At 46.1% G+C, this 18,882-nt stretch overlaps 2 protein-coding genes across 4 annotated transcripts in view; one reads left to right on the forward strand and one right to left on the reverse strand.

The window, feature by feature from the left end:
- RILPL1 (Rab interacting lysosomal protein like 1) overlaps positions 1–6,275 on the forward strand; it is a 49,023-nt gene extending 42,748 nt beyond the window's left edge. The window contains exon 7 of one of the 2 annotated variants that reach the window (XM_023539209.2): positions 2,099–3,578. In XM_023539209.2, coding sequence (XP_023394977.2) covers positions 2,099–2,216 — 118 coding nt within the window. In that variant the 3' untranslated portion in view covers positions 2,217–3,578. Of the gene's footprint in view, positions 1–2,098; positions 3,579–5,399 lie in introns of those variants that run through there. The other variant, XM_003420283.3, reaches the window with a different exon arrangement.
- On the reverse strand, positions 6,268–18,180 carry SNRNP35 (small nuclear ribonucleoprotein U11/U12 subunit 35). 2 transcript variants are annotated; one of them, XM_010599818.3, is made up of 3 exons: positions 18,050–18,180; positions 10,042–10,132; positions 6,268–9,726 (listed from the first exon to the last, which is right to left on the reverse strand). In XM_010599818.3, the coding sequence occupies exons 2-3, from the start codon at positions 10,066–10,068 to the stop codon at positions 8,944–8,946; spliced, it is 810 nt and encodes a 269-aa protein (XP_010598120.1). In that variant the 5' UTR covers positions 10,069–10,132; positions 18,050–18,180; the 3' UTR covers positions 6,268–8,943. The 2 variants fall into 2 exon arrangements, with proteins under 2 accessions (XP_010598120.1, XP_003420374.2); XM_003420326.4 differs by having other exon boundaries at positions 10,042–10,135; positions 18,050–18,179.
- Positions 18,181–18,882: the final 702 nt, after the last annotated feature.

Genomic DNA, 18,882 nt, shown 5'->3' on the forward strand with positions numbered 1-18,882 from the left:
TAGTACACCTCACGGCTGCTTTGCAGCGCAGCCTCATGCCCTTGACTGGTGTCTCCCCACCCTCACCCCCCAAAGGTTAAGTAGGAACCACCACAGAGGTTCAACACTTGAACTGTTATAGCCTCCCCGCCCCCATCAGAGACTCAGAGCTGGGACGTTCTCCCCATTCCTCAGATGAGAAGCTGGGGCCCCAGGAAGCAGTGATCCATTGTAGCTGAGACTTCTGGAAGGATCCCAGTTGGGATCCGAACCCATGCCTTGTGTCCACCACCTGGCCCAGGCTTGTCCAGATGGCATTTAGCATTGTAGGGGCTCCAAGCCACACTATTTTGCTCCCACTTCTACCAGGACTCCTCCTTAGCAAACAGGAGCCCCAAACAACAGTCAGTGCCCAGGAGGTGGCCCCAGGCACCTCCTGTCCTCCCCCGCCCCTCCCTCCCTCACTCCAAGTCACCATCTGTGGGCTGACTGCCCAGTTCCCTTATCTCACAAGTGCACCATGGGGCCCAGATGGCAGACTCTGCATTTCTGGGCTGAACTGGTCAAGGGAACCAGAAACCCCCACCGCCAGACAAAACAAAACAGTGTATCCAGAAGGCATCCAAGAATAGCTTGTGATTGAGCAGCTGGCAGCCAGGGAATGTGGCTGGTACTGCCCGGAAGGTCACAAGGGAGCGCCTGAGTGACTTCAGCCTCGTCCTGTCCACACCAGGCACCAGCCGCCCCGCCCCCCCCCCCATCTGTGGCATCCCTCTCTCTTAATCATAGTCACGCACACAGCTGGTTCCTGCCGAGCAGGGAGGAGGGGAGCAGGAAGGCAGGCAGTGGGCGAAGCAGGAACTCCCGAGAATCTTCCATCAGAGCAACTGGCCTTGCAGGCAGGAAAGGCTGGTTGTAGAGTGGGCGGCCACCCAAGTATCTAACAGTAGCGGGGACAGTGCATTCTGTGCCATCCTCCTACCCACCACCCCTCCTGGCTTCTGCCCGGAAATAGCTTCTTCACAGCCACCCATTCCACCGCCTGAAATGCCGCTGTTAGAACTTGGTTTGTTTGAATCTTCCAGAAAGACTGGGAGAACGGGAGTTAAAACCAGCTATACTGTATCCAGGACATAAACTTTTGGCCAAAACAGCCCAGTCTTTTAATGGAGGTGGGCATCCCTCTGGAGTAGGGAGGCAGCTGGACTAGGGAGGGGCGGGGACAATCTGTTCATACATTCATCAAGGCCACCCAAGATCCACACAGTAAGGTGACCGGAACCCTCCAGGTGTCCCAGGGTCCCCAGACCCATGGGGTCTGAATGAAGTCCAGCATTTCCAGATGGGCTAGCATTTCTCCAGGCAAGTGCCCCATGTGTGTGGACAACCTTCTGCACAGTGACTGTGTCTTTGGGGGTCCTGTTATGCTAAGGAGGCATCCTGGTGGGGGTGGGAGCAGAACACTGTGGCTTGGAGCCCCCTGGCAAGCTAACTGTCCAGTAGCCTGGGTTCTGGGGCCTGGGCCAGTTCACTTAGCACTGGGCACCCCCTCTTGTCACTGTCACCATGAGAAGCCATGCAGGAGGTCCTGCAAAGATGCCAGCTTTTGAAGGTAACCCAAGCACACAGAGAGTGCCCAAGCCGTATTTGAAACAATTATTTTATATCTTTGCCCAGCCAACCTTTAGAAAAGAAATCACAGCTTTTCAGATTAAACAAGGTGGCTTGCTTTACGTTTCTTTTGTTTCCCCTGCCCAGCCCGGTGGGCACATACTGTCGGCCCTGCCTTATCCTCGGGCTGAAGAAGCACTGTGGAGATCAGCCAGGCTCTCCTCTTAGCTCTCTGTGATGCCTGGCCTACTCTGCCCGCCCCCTTGCCCTCTTGTTCTTCCTGGCTGCCATCGGGCAGAGCCTGCAGTTCATGGTGGCTGGGGAAGACATACTAGAAGACCTCCAAGCAAAGGTGCCACCACTAACTCCCAGAGCAGGTTCTAAGTCCTTCCTCCCCCCTACGCCCCATCCTCCCTTGGTGGTCTTCACACACACACCCTCCAGCTGGGTCATCTGTGGAGTGTGTTTCTTTTTCATGCTGTTTGTCTGTCTATACTTCTCTGACCAGGATCTTTACAGCCATAATGCCCATGATGGCAGCGGGACTGATAATAGATGACCCCACGCTGCAGCCTATCCGAAGACTTGTCTCCCTTGTAGGCACCATTTCTCTGGTTTCCTTTTGAATTGTGCCTTTGGAATGGCTGCTGGGGCTGGCATGTCTTCTTGGCTACTTCACCTGCATGACTGTCACTCGTGTGTCCCATTTGAAATGGGTGTTGAAATGTGATTTCAAATGTGCCGGTCACTGCACTCAATCCGCAGGAGTGATGCCCCAGAGTCTCCGCTCTGTCACCAATAATTCTCTTTGTCTCTTCTGTTTCCATTGTAAAACCACCTTGTCCCTGTTCCAGTAAAGACGGGCCTTTGAGTGACGGGTCAGTAAGCTGTGTCCCTGGTCCCCCGAGTGACACTAATACTGTTTTCAGTCTTCACGCTGGAGCTTTCTAAACTGCTTTGTTTTGCCATCACCAGTAAGCCACCTGCTCTTGCTAAAAACAGAAGCAGAGGAGGGGAGCCATGTTTGGGTTCTTCCCGTGTCCCTTTGGGCAGGATCTGCTAAGTGGCTTTCCTTCCTACTTGAGGGATATGTTGTTGCCATGTTCCTGGCCCACTCATTCCCCTGATTTACATTATGGAAGGGGTCCCTGAGTGGCACAAACGGTTAAGCACTCAACTACTAACCGAAGGGTTGGCAGTTCAAACTCACCCAGAGGCACCTCAGAAGAAAGGCCTGGCGAGCTGCTTCTGAAAGGTCACAGCCTTGAAAACCATATTTAGCAGTTCTGCTCTACACGCATGGGATCGCCGTGAGTTGGGATCGACTCGATGGCAACTAACAACAAGAAATCATGGAAATAGCTCGCAGATAACCTCGTATGAAAATCACGTCTTGACTTGCTAGTACGTGTACACGTCTTAAAGAGACCCTAGGTGCTCAGAGCATTTCTCCAGATAACCTTGGGTTGCCTGTTTGCTATGAATCGGAATTGACTCAAAGCCAGCGGCTTTTTTTGGTTTATCCTTTGTCCAGGAGCCCTCATGGCACAGTGGCTAAAGCACTCAGCTGTTAACCTGAAGGTCGGCCGCAGTTCAAACCCACCAGCCGCTCCACAGGAGAAAGATGTGGCGGTCTGCTTTCCGTAAGGGTTACAGCCTTGGAAGCCGTACGGGGCAGTTCTACTCTGTCCTGTAGGGTAGCTAGGAGTCGGAATTGACTTGGCAGCAATGGGTTTTTTTGGGGTTAGCCTTTGTGTGGACTTCAAGCTGACCTTGATCTAAATGGACCATGTTACAAGCTTTCTGCTTATGGCTTCCACTTTATCTTTTAGACATCAAACTGTTCACCTGGAGCAGTGCCCAGTAATCTTACACACACACACACACACACACACACACAGAAAAAAAAAACCCGTTGCCGTCGAGTTTTTCTAACAGTCACAGCTACTTTAAAAAGACCTCTTGGTCTGAATTAGCTGTTGCTTTTTTTTTGTGTAGCTAGTTTTTTTTTTTTTTTTATGTAGCTAGTTATAGTAATAAATTCTAAAGGCTCTCATCGTTAAATCAATTTTTGCTACTCTAAATTAACGTTTGCTACATTGTACATTGCATTCACACAGTGAAATTCACAATTTTTATCTAATCAGAGAAACACATGTACTATTATGGTATATGGAGAGAGATGTGAAGATACGTCTCTGTATCTACATATACAGTCCCTAAAGAAAAAAACCAAACCCATTGCCGTCAGGTCAATTCTGACTCATAACAGCCCTGTAGGACAGAGAACTGCCCCATAAGGTTTCCAGGGAGCAGCTGGTGGACCTTTTGATTAGCAGCTTGAGCTCTTAACCACTGTGCCACCAGGGCTCCATACAGTCCCTAGGTGGCACAAAAAAGGTTGACAGTTCAAATTTACCCAGAAGCATCTTGGAAGAAAGGCCTGGCTATCTGGTTCTGAAAGGTCACAGCCTTGAAAACCCTATGGCATAGCTGTACTCTGCACATGTGGGGTTGCCATGAGTTGGAATTTACTGATTGGCAGCTAACAACCACACACACACACACACACACACACACACACACACACTCTCCCGGACTTATGACTTGAGTTAATGACGAACTGCACTTAAAGCCAACCATTTTTGTTTTTGTGCATCTTATCACGTCTTATGGTAGTAATATGTACAACCAGTAGTTATGAACCTACACTTGTCAAGTATTAAAAATCGAGGTACAGAAAATGGTTCATAATAAAATGGGTGCTGCTTTTTGATGCGCATCAAAATATTATTATTACTGTATTATGTCAAAGATGTTTTAGTGTATCTGGGAGTGTTCTTTAATGTTTTTATGCACAGAAAGGTACACTACACTATATACTAAGACAAACATTTGACTAACTGACATTAGATACAAACATACAGCTAACTGTTCCGATTTACGTACAAATTCGACTTAAAGACAGATTTAGGCACAGAACTCATTCGTAATCGGGGGACTGCCTGTACGTACGTACAGTGTTGCAGCAGGTAACCTGCTGATGTTACCATTCTCAGATGTTTACTTGCAGATGTCCAGCATTATGCTTTACTGCTAAAACACTGCCTTATAGCAGGCTGTGCCAATAATAAAGAAAACTAAAAAAAAAAAAAATATTTGATTTACATCAGAACCGACTTACAGTGGAGTCATCGGAATGGAACCCCATCACAAATCAGGAACTACCTGTATATATTTTTTTACTTTATGTATCTTTTAATTGTATCATTTTTCTTAATTTAAATGCCTACTTTTAGCCTCATCCTAAGCAATGGTATCTTCAAAACCTGGGCTTTGATGTGCTACTTACACATTTTCCTGATTGACATTAAATCAATATGTAATTCTTTAAAAATATTACTCTGTCTACATCCAGATCATCTTGCTTCCACGTGGCTTTCAAGTATTCCTTTTCCTGTACAGTTCTGTAACTAGGCTGGCTGGAGGAACCGTGGTTTTTGTCTACTCCCACTAGTAAGGGGCAAGCATCCTCAGTAGCGCCTAAGGTGGGAGATCCATCACCCACCATGTGCACGCACGCCCGTTCCCAGTGTGCCACTCCCCAGGTGCCCTGACTAAATGACGTGCACAGCCTCCCGCTGCTTCCTTAGAATAACCAGGATTCGCACCCCTGACATTTCCTCCCGTGGCCTGAGTTGATTGGCCCCCTCCTGCATTTGCTGTTCTGTGTCCCTGGCACCGCAACACGTTGCATGCACAGCCAAGGGGAGCCTCTCATTTCTTTCTTTCCTTCCCCTTTCCAAAAGGTTTAGCTTCTTCTCCCGAGACAAAAAGCGCCTGGCCAACAACACGCAGAGGAGCGTGCACGTCCAGGAGTCCTTCGGTCAGTGGGCAAACTCGCACCGAGATGACGGCTACACAGAGCAAGGACAGGAAGCCCTGCAGCACCTGTGACCCTGACCCTTGTCTGTCCTGGGACCTGAACCGTCTGCTGAATCTGGCAGCCCCAGGTGTCCTGCCTTACGCACCTCTTGGTTGTTTCAGATGCTGTCTCGAAACAGAACCCTCAAACAAAACTGTCTGCTTTGAGGAAGGACTTTTCCGAACTGATGCCAGACTCTAAAGAACTGTTGATTTACACCCAGGGCTCTCACAGTTTACAGCAGATGACTGCGACCCCTTCGGCCATCTATTTAACTAGTCCCGTGAACAGAGGCCGGATTTTTGCATTAACTTCAGTACAACAGGAGCTTCTTTAAACCAAATACATCACTCACCACTAGAATCACGGTTTGACTTGCTTTGTTTAAGATTCTCCGTGTAGAGATTTTTTGATTACATGTGTTGTACTTAAGTGGGAGGCGGGGAAGGGGTAGCCTTCCATTAGTTACGCTCGTGAAATGATCGGGGTGATGATGGCATATTATAGAGGATGAACTGACTGGACTGGCAAGGCCCCTGAAGTCACACGACCAGCTGCCTCAGCTCAGACACAGAGCAACAGATAATAGGGACAGCAGTTCCCCCACCCAGAAACTGGAGACAACTTTGCCAGAGCCTGTGATCCTGTTGTACCTTGTCGCTGGTGATGCCTAGAGCATGGAGCTATGTTCAAGGCAAGCCTGCCTTGGAATCGCTGTGAGTGATGCAGTACTAACCAAACAAAGTTGCTGAGGATGAGATGTTGTAATATCTCGTGTGGATTTTTTCCCCCCGGCATCTTTTTTCCTTTTAGCATTCACTATGGGTGGTGCAATAGTTAAGGCACTCAGCTGCTAATTGAAAGGTTGGCGGATCGAGTCCACCCAGAGGCACCTCGGAGGAAAGCCCTGGCAATCTGCTTCCAAAATATTAGCCATTGAAAACCCTCTGGAGTACAGTTGTACTCTGATACACATGGGGTTGCCATGAGTTGTAATCGACTCGATGGCAGCTGAGTTTTTTTTTTTTAATATCACGTAGTCCCCTGCTAAGAAGACAAATGTGCCAAAGCAGACTGGGAACGGAGTGAGGGCACCTAGGGGATGCAGGACGGTGGATGGGGGGAAGACTTGACCGAGAAGGGCAGCGGGTGGAAGTTGGCTTGAGGACCTCGTGGCTGGCCAGCTCATGGTCCTGTCTGCAACCCATGACTTGGGGGTTTGCCCACACAACACTCTTTCTCTCCACCAGCAGAGCTGGAAGTTCACAGACCGCAGAGGTGGCGTTTCCTACAAAAGCACTCAGGTCCATGTGACGGGGCTGCTTTGTATATTTTTTCTATTGTTTGCTAAAAGCCATCAGACCATTTACAGAATCTACAATACAGCGCATTTCCATGTTGCTGACAAAATGATCAGTTAGGATGGTGATGTTGCTTTACAGCAACTGTCCTCACCTCCAGTTGTGCAGAATTAGTATTCTTAGAATAAAAACATGTATGCTGAGTGTCTTACACTGAGTTCTCCAGAGAAGCAAAACCAGTGAAGTGTGTGTGTATAGCGAGAGAGAGAGAGAGAGAGAGGGAGATTTTTATCAAGGAAATGGCTCATGCTGTTGTAGAGGCTGGAAAGTCCCAAGTCAGCCAGTCAGGCTGGAAGCCTCTCCTGACTCATGGAGCGACAGGAGTTAGTGAACCCAAGGTTGCCAGACAACAGGCCTCTGGCTCACAGGCTCTGGAGGCTCACAAATCCCAAGATCTACAGGTAAGCTGCTAGCTCAAGTCCAAAGAAGCGGAGGTCAGTGAATAAGAGCCAGCTGCAGGATCCAGAGCAAGCAAAACCCCACCAGGCTTGCAACAAAGTCCACCTATGTTGGATGCAGGCCACACCCCCAAGGAAACACCCTTTCAACTGGCTGGCTCCTCGCAGCAGATCCCATCGTGGAGGTGATCACATTACATCCAGTCTCACATGCAGGTGATTACCTCATTATACGACTGCCAGACTACATACATCCTAACTGCCGAACCACTGAAAGTCATAGCCCAGCCAAGTTGACACACAACCTTAATAACACTGAGAAATCGCCCTTCCACCCTCTTCCCACAGGTAACCAGTGTTACCAGTTTCTTAACTATATTTCTAAAAATATTTGATATATATATATAATGTACACACACATATATATACATGTGTATATGTATGTATATGTATATATATGTTTCTAGCACTCCCCTTATTTCTTTATATATAAATGGCAGAATACTGTATACGTGCTGTTCTGTACCTTTCTTTTTTCCCTTAAAATATCCTGAGGATCACTCCCATCAGCATGTAAGGTAGTGGTTTCTCAATCCTGGGCAATTTTGCCCTCCCAGGGGTCATTTGGCAGTGTCTAGAGACCAGATCAGCAGTTCGAATCCCGCAGCTCCTCCTTGGAAACCCTATGGGGCAGTTCTCCTCTGTCCTACAGGGTCACTGTGAGTCAGAATTGATGGCAGTGGGTAGAGACATTTTTGGCTTTTGCAGCTGGAGAGGAGAGTGCTACTGGTTTCCTGTGAGTGGAGGCTAGGGATGCTGCTAAACACCCTACAGTGCACAGGACAGCCCCCCACGGCAAAGAACTACCTGGTCCCAGATGCCAACAGTGCCAAAGTTGAGAAACCATGGCCTATCATATAGGTGTATGATTTATTAATGCTTATCCAGCCTCCCACTCATGGGCAGGTAAGTTCATTCCGCTTTTACTGTCACAAACTGCTGCAGGTAAATACACCCTTTCACATGCGTGCACAGGTCTGCAGGATAAACTAGGAGCAGATTGTTAGGGGTTGAACTGTCCCCCAGAAAGATACGTTGCCATTCTAATCCCCGGTACCTGTAAACATGACCTCCTTTGGAAGTAGCGTATTTGCAGATGTTATTAGCTAACGTGAGGTCTTACTGGAGTAGCCTGGGCCCTGATCTCTTTATGACTGGTATCCTTGTAAGAGGAAAAGACAAGGAAGATGAACACAGGGAAGACGGCCATGTGAACACAGATGCAGAGACTGGAGTGATGCACCTCCGAGTCAAGGAACACCAGGCGTTTGTTTCCTGGAGCTGCTAGAAGCTAAGAGAGGCAAGAGGGGACTCCGTAGAGCCTCCGGAGGGAGCACAGCCCTGCCAACACCTTGATTTCGGACTTCAGGCCTGCAGAGCTGTGAGAGAATAAATTTGTTGTTTTAAGCCACCAAAGTTTGTTATACTTCGTCACAGTGGCCACAGGAAGCTCATATAGAGAATGAAGAAGATAAATTCACAAAGTCAGTGTATTCAGCTTAAACCTGGGTTCCAGATTGGAAAGAAAAATTACTCCAAATCCTGTTAACATCAGTGATGTTTATTCAACCATGGGACTTACACTTTGTATAAAGTCCACGAAAATCACTTAGGCTTTCTCTTCATCTTCTGGTTTACTGTTGAGCCTCCATTTACTTCTGTCCCTCTTCTCCCTGCCCTTGAGCCTGTCGTCTCTAAAATCCCTCTCTCTCTCCCAGTCATTGTCAGGCCACGCCCTGGCTGGCTCTCTTTCCTGCCACCGCTTCTCCCGGCCCCTGTCATGGTCTCGATCCCTCGGTCTTGAGTCCCAGTGTCTTTCCCGGGACTGAGACCGCTCCCTCCTTTCCCTTTTCCCCTCTCTGTACAGGTCATTTTTAACAACTGGCAAATTAATAGGTTTTCGAAAAGGCCGATCCCGTCCCCCAAATCTCAGCTGCCCAGATTCCTTTTTCCCCCCGAGACCTCCTCCAAGCCGCCGAGGAATCCACCCTTTGAGAGTCCTTTCCAGCTCGTAGTCCACAAATATCTCATGCTGGTCGATGACCAGGCCGTCTGCATCTCTGTAAGCATTCAACAGGGAACGTTCATCCTTGTATTCAATGAAGGCGTAGCCCTTTGAAAAGCCGGTGACCAAGTCCCTAACCAGCCGAAGCCGCCGGATGTCACCGTATCGGGAAAATACCTCCTTTAACTTCTCCTCTTTGGTCTGCAGGTTGAGTCTTGCCACAAACAGGGTGAGGAGGGGATCTCCCGTGACGCCTTTGTTGGGGACGTAGCGGGCCAGCATTGCCCTCCAGACTGCCCGGTCATGTGGTTCTTCGTCGGTGCCATCGATGCTGCCGGCTTTAAGCGGGTCATACTCCTTGGCAATGGGCATCCACTTGTTCATGTTCTGAGAAGGATAAGAGCAGGCGTTTAGGTAGCGTCTGCTCTGTGCCAGCACCGGTTACATAATCCGCCCACCAACCTGATGAAGTAGGTACCTTTATCAGCCCTTCCTGCAGTTAGGGAAGGAAGCAGATCCCCACAAAGCCCAAGGCCTCCCAGCTAGTGAGTCGGGGAGCTACTATCAAAGGCCGGGAGTCAGGCGCAGAGACAGCTCATACCCACTCCTCCACCCTCCTCTCGGGACAAAGCAGAGGACGACAGTGTGCTTGCATTTGATCCACATGTGTCTCGTTCTGCTGAGCCACAGCAGGGCACTTACCGATGACGATGGCCGATCGTGGCGCATGGATGAAAATCAAAGCTCGCCTTCCAAGGACTTTAAAATGGTCGTAGGAAAACCCGCCTTGGAACTGCTGTGAAAAGTGACATTTCAAAAAACTCTTCACTACCAGGAATTCCAAACGTGCCAGCTGTTAAAAAAAATTCTCACAAACTTAATTTTATAGAGTTTATTTTGGTTTCAGAAACAGGCAGCAAGGTCTCAGTGAGAGATGCTTCACCGGACAGAGAAAAGCAAGGAGTTTTTATAACAGATAAAAGGTAGACAGAGAAACAACATAAAGCACCTTTACGTATTTGGACACATCAGTTGGTGTGGGAGCAGGATGTACAGAACACACAAACATTTAGACTTATCTATTCAAAAGTCTGTGTAAAGTGTGAACGAAAGCTCCTGAGCGAGCAAGCAAATGTGCAAGTAGAAATGTGGATCCCAAAGGAGACAGGGATTTCAGATGGGGGGAGGGCAGGCAAGGTGGAGTATTCCAAGCCTCTTATAACTCTTTGAAAGAGCCTTCTTTTTAACTCCAGCAGGTCTGGAGAGTAAAATACACGTTCAACACAGTGCAGAGAACAGAATAACACCCTGCCTGAACTCACCGGGCTCCAACCATACCACTGTGTGGCCAATCTTGTTCCATCTCCGCCCCACTCACATCCCTGCCCCTGGATTATTTTGAAGCAATTTCTAGACATTACATCATCTGTACATATTTCGGTATGCATCACTAAAAGATAAGGACTTTTTTTTTTTTTATAAATCAAAACCACAAGGGAAAATGGTGATTTTAAGGCAGCGTTTTATAGTAAACAGCAAAGCTAAGAGAGACCACAGTGACCCATCCACAGACTCCTTGTTGTAGTTCATGGCTTGGAGCATGCGAATTGATTGCAAGGGCAACTTCAGCCCAGCAAGCCCACTCCAGTTGCCATTCCTTCTGGTCCAGGGTAATTAATTTGTGTGAGTCTTTGCTGGAATAAGGTGCTTGCCAACATTTCAGACACTGCTAATACTTCTATGACCCCTTCTGTACAAGGTGTAGAGTCAATGCTGAAAGATGTTATTTAGAAACCAGGGCTCTGTGACATATGTATGATAATCCTCATTCCTAACACCATCTTCCCGTATTTGTAAAAATGATATCTGCAACTTCTCTCTTCTTACTCAAATTGCCCTCAAGGGTCCTTTTTGTTGTTCTTCAGTTTATGGATTATGTGGGGGAATGACTGCTTATGGGGTACACTGTGGACTTATTTTCCCCCCAGTACAAAAGCCAAATACCTACAGAATAAAACCCAGAGCCAATGGTTTGGCAATCAAGACACTTACTTAGCATCTCACCATATCCCATCACTAACTCTTTTTTTTGTCTTTTTAAAATAATACTCTATTGTGTTTTTGGAAACCCTGGCGGCGTAGTGGTTAAGTGCTATGGCTGCTAACCTAAAGGCTGGCAGTTCAAATCCACCAGGTGCTCCTTAGAAACTCTATGGGGCAGTTCTGCTCTGTCCTATAGGGTCGCTATGAGTCTGAATCGACTCGACAGCAACGGGTTTGGTTTTTTTATTGTGTTTTGGGTGAAGGTTTACAGCAGTTTAGGTTCCTGGTCAACAATTTCTACACAAGTTGTTCAGTGACATTGTTACATTCTTCACAATACATAAACATTCTTGTTATTTCCATTCTAGTTGTCCCATTTCTATTAATCTAATTTCCCTGCCCCCCTTACATTCTCATCTTTGTTTTAAAGGAATTGTTGACCATTTGGTCTCACATGGATGATTTCTTAAAGCAGCACAGTACTTATGGCTGATACTCATTATTCTATGAGCCAATCTGCTGTTTAGCTACAAGGTGACCTCAGGGGTTAGTTTCGGTTCAAGGTTTGAAGAGTATCTCAGGGCAGTAGTCTCAGGGAGTCCTCCAATCTTAACCAGTCCAGTAAGTCTATTTTTGTTTTTTTTTTAGGAATTAGAGGTTCTGGCTGACTCTATTCTTAAACTAGGCAGGATCCCTCCTCCTCCTTTGAAAGCACCCTGATTCCATGTCTTTGCCTGTAAAATTTCCACTGCTGAGAATATTCTCTTCCCTTCCACCTCCCACATCTCCACTTGTGGAAATTCTACTGTCCATCCACGTCAAGCTTCAAGCCCCTGCCACATGAAGCAAATTTGCGGCACCTACAGCTCACTGTACCTCTTCTGTAATAAGGATCCCATGTTGCCCAATCAGGCCTCTGAGTGGCACAAAAGGCTTGCACTCCCCTACTAACCGAAAGGTTAGTGATTTGAGTCCACCCAGAGGCACCTTGGAAAAAAGGCCTGGCAATCTGCTTCTGTAGAGATTCCAGCCAAGAAAACCCTAGGTAGCTCAGTATTACTCTGTAACATGTGGGATTGCCACTGAGTTGCGATCAACTCAATGGCAACTCCGGCCCCCCATCCAGAAAACACTCTTCAGCCACCTCTAGTGTCTGCCTTGTTCTGTTTCTAGATCCTGGAACACTTCCTGATAAATGCTGTGGAACCGAACCAACTCCAATGAAAATTCACAGAAGTTTTTTGTCCAAGTCAAGAAAAAGGAGCATGTTATTTGAGAACTGAGAGGCAGGACCTCAACATTACACTGTCTGCCACTATCTTGTAAAAATAGGACAATGTCAAGAGACAAAAGACCACATAAACCAGAGACTCCATCAGCCTGAAACCAGAACTAGGTGGTACCCAGCTACCACCAATGACAACCCTGACAGAGAACACAACAGAGAGTCCCTGACAAAGTGGGAGAAAAGTGTGATGCAGAACTCAAATTCATGTAAAAAGACCAGACTTAATGGTCTGACTGAGACCGAAGGAACCCCCGGACACTTTGTTAACCCAGAACTAAAACCATTCCCGATCCCCACTCTTCAGACAAAGATTAGAATGGACTATACCACAAAACATAATAATAGTCTGATGAGCGTGCTTCTTAGTTCAAGCAGACACATGAGAAAAAATGGGCCACTCCTGTCCGGAGGCAGAATGAGAGGGCAGGAAGGGATGGGAACTGGTTGGATGGACGGAGGAAATCCGGGGTGGAAAGGGGAAGTGGGCTGTCACATTGTGGGAATTGCAACTAGTGTCAAAAAACAATGCGTTTAACTTTCTGAATGAAAAATTAACTTGAACTGTAAGCTTTCACCTAAACCACAATTAAAAAAAAAATAGGGGAATGTATGTCCGTCATCATTAACAAGTAACTTTGGAGAAGCCGCCTCTCTAGTGTCCTTGTCAGTAAAAGGGCTATAAACAGCTGGAGTCTACAAGAGAGCACTGGAAGACAGGCAGACAACTTTGGCCCTGGTCTAGGCTCTGCCCCTAACTCACTTCGTGCCTCTTCTCTCATGGCTGGAATTTCTCCATGGAAGAGAAGACACTGTGGTATGTTGTTACAGTCTACCTAAAATTCTTGGATTCTAATCTTGCCACCTCCATCACAGACTTGCAGGAAGAACTAAGGATGACAATAATTATAGTCAATTTGTACTGAACATTTAGGAAGCACCAAGCACTTAATTCGTCTCACCCTCAAAACAATACCATTTCATTTGTTATTGCCATTTCAGATGAAGAACCGGAGATACAGGAACGATGTCTTTTCCCCCAAATCACAAAGCTAAGAAGTAGCCCAGCGGAGGGTTAGAATCCGAAGGCTGCTTTGATTACAGAGCTCATGTTCTTAACCATTGCCTTAGATAGCCTGCATGAAATACAAAGCTTTGGAGATGGAACGTAAAAAAAATCCACCAGGATTCTGGGTATGTGAGCCTAAAGACTCCCTCCCTCCACACCCCGGGTAGGAAAAAATCCTTACCTCATTCAGCAGAAAATGGTCACAAAGATCTACTCTAAAAATCAGTATTATAATAGAGCTCCTGTTCAAAGCTTTAAGAGGTCTTCAAATTAAACTATGAAGACAGTTACAGAGGGATAAACATGGATGTTCCGTTAGCTCCCTCATCTGCATTATTTTATCAATACTAAATGCCAAGACAGCAGCAGGTTTCGCCGCTTCTAAGAAATCTTCCTACATGTATTTTCTCTGTTGTAGCGTTAAGATCACATGTCAGTTTGTCATACTGTGAGGGCTTGTGTGTTGCTGTGATGCTGGAAGCTATGTCACCAGTATTCAGATACCAGCAGGGTCACCCATGGAGGACAGGTTTCAGCTGAGCTTCCAGACTAAGACAGACTAGGAAGAAGGACCCAGCAGTCTACTTCTGAAAAGCATTCGCCAGTGAAAACCTTAAGTATAGCAGTGGAACAGTGTCTGATATAGTGCTGGAAGATGAGCCCCCCAGGTTGGAAGGCACTCAAAAGATGACTGGGGAAGAGCTGCCTCCTCAAAGTAGAGTTGACCTTAATGATGTGGATGGAGTCAAGCTTTCGGGACCTTCATTTGCTGATGTGGCACGACTCAAAATGAGAAGAAACAGCTGCAATCATCCATTAACAATCGGAACCTGGAATGTACGAAGTATGAATCTAGGAAAATTGGAAATCGTCAAAAATGAAATGGAACACATAAACATCGATATCCTAGGCCTTAGTGACCTGAAACGGACTAGTATTGGCCATTGTGAATCAGACAATCGTATACTCTATTATGCTGGGAATGACAACTCGAAGAGGAATGGTGTTGCATTCATTGTCAAAAAGAACGTTTCAAGATCTATCCTAAAGTACAATGCTGTCAGTGATAGGATAATATCCACACACCCACAAGGAAGACCAGTTAATACGACTATTTATTCAAATTTACGCACCAACCACTAGGGCCAAAGATGAAGACACAGAAGATTTTTATCAGCTGCTGCAGTCTGAGATAGATCGAACATGCAATCGAGATGCATTGATAATTACTGGTGATTGGAATGCAAAAGTTGGAAACAAAGAAGGATCAGTAGTTGGAAAATATGGCCTTGGTGATAGAAACAATGCCAGAGATCGAATGATAGAATTTTGCAAGACCAACGACTCCTTCATTGCAAATACCTTCTTTCACCAACATAAACATGGACCTCGCTGGATGGAACACACAGAAATCAAACTGACTACATCTGTGGAAAGAGACGATGGAAAAGCTCAATATCGTCAGTCAGAACAAGGCCAGGGGCCGACTGTGGAACAGACCATCAGGTGCTCATATGCAAGTTCAAGCTGAAGCTGAAGAAAATGAGAGCAAGTCTACGACAGCCAAAATATGACCTTGAGTATATCCCACCTGAATTTAGAGACCATCTGAAGAATAGATTTGACACATTGAACGCTAGTGACCGAAGACCAGACGAGATGTGGAATGACATCAAGGACATCATCCATGAAGAAAGCAAGAGGTCACTGAAAAGACAGGAAAGGAAGGAAAGACCAAGGTGGATGTCAGAGGAGACTCTGAAACTTGCTCTTGAGCGTCAAGCAGCTAAAGCAAAAGGAAGAATTCATGAAGTAAAAGAACTGAACAGAAGATTTCAAAGGGCCTCTCGAGAAGACAAAATCAAGTATTATAATGACATGTGCAAAGAGCTGGAGATGGAAAACCAAAAGGGAAGAACATGCTTGGCGTTTCTCAAGCTGAAAGAACTGAAGAAAAAATTCAAGCTTCGAGTTACAATAGTGAAGGATTCCATGGGGAAAATATTAAATGATGCAGGAAGCATCAAAAGAAGATGGAAGGAATATACAGAGTCATTATACCAAAAAGAATTAGTCGATATTCAACCATTTCAAGAGGTGGCATATGATCAGGAACCGATGGTACTGAAGGAAGAAGTCCAAGCTGCTCTGAAGGCTTTGGTGAAAAACAAGGCTCCAAGAATTGATGGAATATCAACTGAGATGTTTCAACAAACAGATGCAGCGCTGGAGGTGCTCATTCGTCTATGCCAAGAAATATGAAAGACAGCTCCCTGGCCAATTGATTGGAAGACATCCGTATCTATGCCTATTCCCAAGAAAGGTGATCCAACCGAATGTGGAAATTATAGAACAATATCATTAATATCACATGCAAGCACAATTCTGCTGAAGATCATTCAAAAACGGCTGCAGCAGTATATGGACAGGGAACTGCCAGAAATTCAGGCTGGTTTCAGAAGAGGATGTGGAACCAGGGATATCACTGCTGATGCCAGATGGATCCTGGCTGAAAGCAGAGAATACCAGAAGGATGTTTACCTGTGTTTTATTGGTTATGCAAAGGCATTTGTGTGGATCATAACAAACTATGGACAACACTGCCAAGAATGGGAATTCCAGAACACTTAATTGTGCTCATGAGGAACCTTACATAGATCAAGAGGCAGTTGTTCGGACAGAACAAGGGGATACTGATTGGTTTAAAGTCAGGAAAGGTGTGCGTCAGGGTTGTATTCTTTCACCATACCTATTTAATCAGTATGCTGAACAAATAATCCGAGAAGCTGGACTATATGAAGAAGAACGGGGCATCAAGATTGGAGGAAGACTCATTAACAACCTGCGTTATGCAGATGACAGAACCTTGCTTTCTGAAAGTGAAGAGGACTTGAAACACTTACTAATGAAGACCAAAGACCACAGCCTTCAGTATGGATTACACCTCAACATAAAGAAAACAAAAATCCTCACAACTGGACCAGTGAGCAACATCATGATAAACGGAGAAAAGATTGAAGTTGTCAAGGATTTCATTTTACTTGGATCCACAATCAACAGCCATGGAAGCAGAAATTGAGAAATCAAGAGACACATTGCATTGGGTAAATCTGCTGCAAAGGACCTCTTTAAAGTGCTGAAGAGCAAAGATGTCACCTTGAAGACTAAGGTGCGCCTGACCCAAGCCATGGTATTTTCAATCGCATCATATGCATGTGAAAGCTGGACAATGAATAAGCAATACCAAAGAAGAGTTGGCGCCTTTGAATTGTGGTGTTGGTGAAGAATATTGAATATACCATGGACTGCCAAAAGAACGAACAAATCTGTCTTGGAAGAAGTGCAGCCAGAATGCTCCTTAGAGGCAAGGATGACGAGACTGCGTCTTACATACTTTGGACATGTTGTCAGGAGGGATCAGTCCCTGAAGAAGGACATCATGCTTGGCAGAGTACAGGGTCAAGGGAAAAGAGGAAGACCCTCAAGGAGGTGGACTGACGCAGTTGCTGCAACAATGAGCTCAAGCATAACAACGATTGTGAGGATAGTGCAGGACTGGGCAGTGTCTCCTTCTGTTGTGCATAGGGTCGCTATGAGTCGGAACCAACTCCATGGTACCTAACAACAGCGTTAAGATTTCCTACAACAATCTCTTTGGATTTTTATTTTCATCATCATTCTTAAATGGGGATGATATTTGAGAGAGAAAGAGTGGGGACTGAGGTAGGAAAGAAAAAGAACACTGGATCTGAGAACACCCATTACATTTTCAACGTTTGGATTCTTAACTGTTAAAATGTAGCTCAATGCAACTTCACTGAGTTTTTGTGAAGATTAGATACGAAAATGGCCATGACAGTGCTTTATAATTATAAGTTATGACACAAACAACAGCTACTAAAAAAAAAAAAAAGTCACGCCTTTTTAGCGGGTCTTTTTTTGGATAAGACTCTGCCGCGCTTTCCACCCAATTAGGAAAACTGAAGGCCCCACTCCGGGCATGCGTAGTGGCGCCATGAGCGCAAAGGCGGAAGCCTCCGTGTAAAAACCTATCCTCCCAATCTCCCCGTAAGTATCCGCCTTGGCCGCTGGCCCTCAAAGCGCCTCACTTTCTGGGTGGGCCCCGGCTGGAAGGGCTCTTCCTTCCAGCCCTTCTCTTGTCCCCGCTCCCCTCAACACAACCCCAAAAAGTCTACCCCTTTGCCAGGATTCAACATGGCGGCCCATATGCGTGCGGTTGCACCGTCCAGGCCGAATTCCCTCTTCTTTCTCATCCGCGTAGGCCCCGCTCTCGCCAGACGGCTTCCACTCACCTCAGCAATATCCAGGTTTCCTTTCCCACGGAGACTGGCGCCCGCCTGGAAGCGACGGATTTCTCATGTCTGCCTCAGCTGGACCTTTATATTGAGAGGAGCAGATTCGCCACAGTCCTGGGGTTTTTTTTTTTTTTTTTTTTTTTTTTTGTTTGTTTTGCTTTTGTTTTGAGAAGATTAATCACACGCATTGAGAATTAGGGTCGTATCACTTCAAGGAAAATTAGCTTTTAATTTTTTTGTGCGGAGACCAAAAGTGCTAAGTCGAGCAGTTAAGTTGAAAGACTTTCGAATGTGCCGTTGTCTGCAAACAGCTGAATTCTCCGCGTAGCCAAGGGACCTTCTGGTTCAGACTCACTTTTGAGAATCTGATGACATTATGATTTATTCTTCAGAAAATGCATATGCCGGTTCACATGAAATTTTGTACATGTTTTCAGAGATTCAATAATCCGTAGATTTAATAAATTTGCTCCCCACTCAGGAAAAACAGTTCCTCGAAAGGAATTTCGGGCCATTAACTTTAGTACCAAAAAACCTAACCAGTTGCTGTCCAGTCTATTCTGACTCTTAGCGACCCTGTAGGACAGAGTGGAAGTGCCACATGGGGTTTCCAAGGAGTGGCTGGTGGATTCAAACTGCCAACTTTTTAGTTTGCAGCCTGAGCTCTTAACCACTGCGCCACTTTAGTACGGCAACAACAACAACAAAATTTGGGGTGAGAGGGCAGCCCGCCCAAAGCTCATAAACTCAGAATTTCTGGAAATTTGCATTTGTAGCAAGTTCTTGGGAGATTCTTTAACATACTGAAGAACCTGAAGAGGTTTCTTCAT

The sequence above is a fragment of the Loxodonta africana genome, chromosome 19 (genome assembly GCF_030014295.1).
Source record: "Loxodonta africana isolate mLoxAfr1 chromosome 19, mLoxAfr1.hap2, whole genome shotgun sequence".
In the NCBI taxonomy this organism is placed as follows: Eukaryota; Metazoa; Chordata; class Mammalia; order Proboscidea; family Elephantidae; genus Loxodonta; species Loxodonta africana.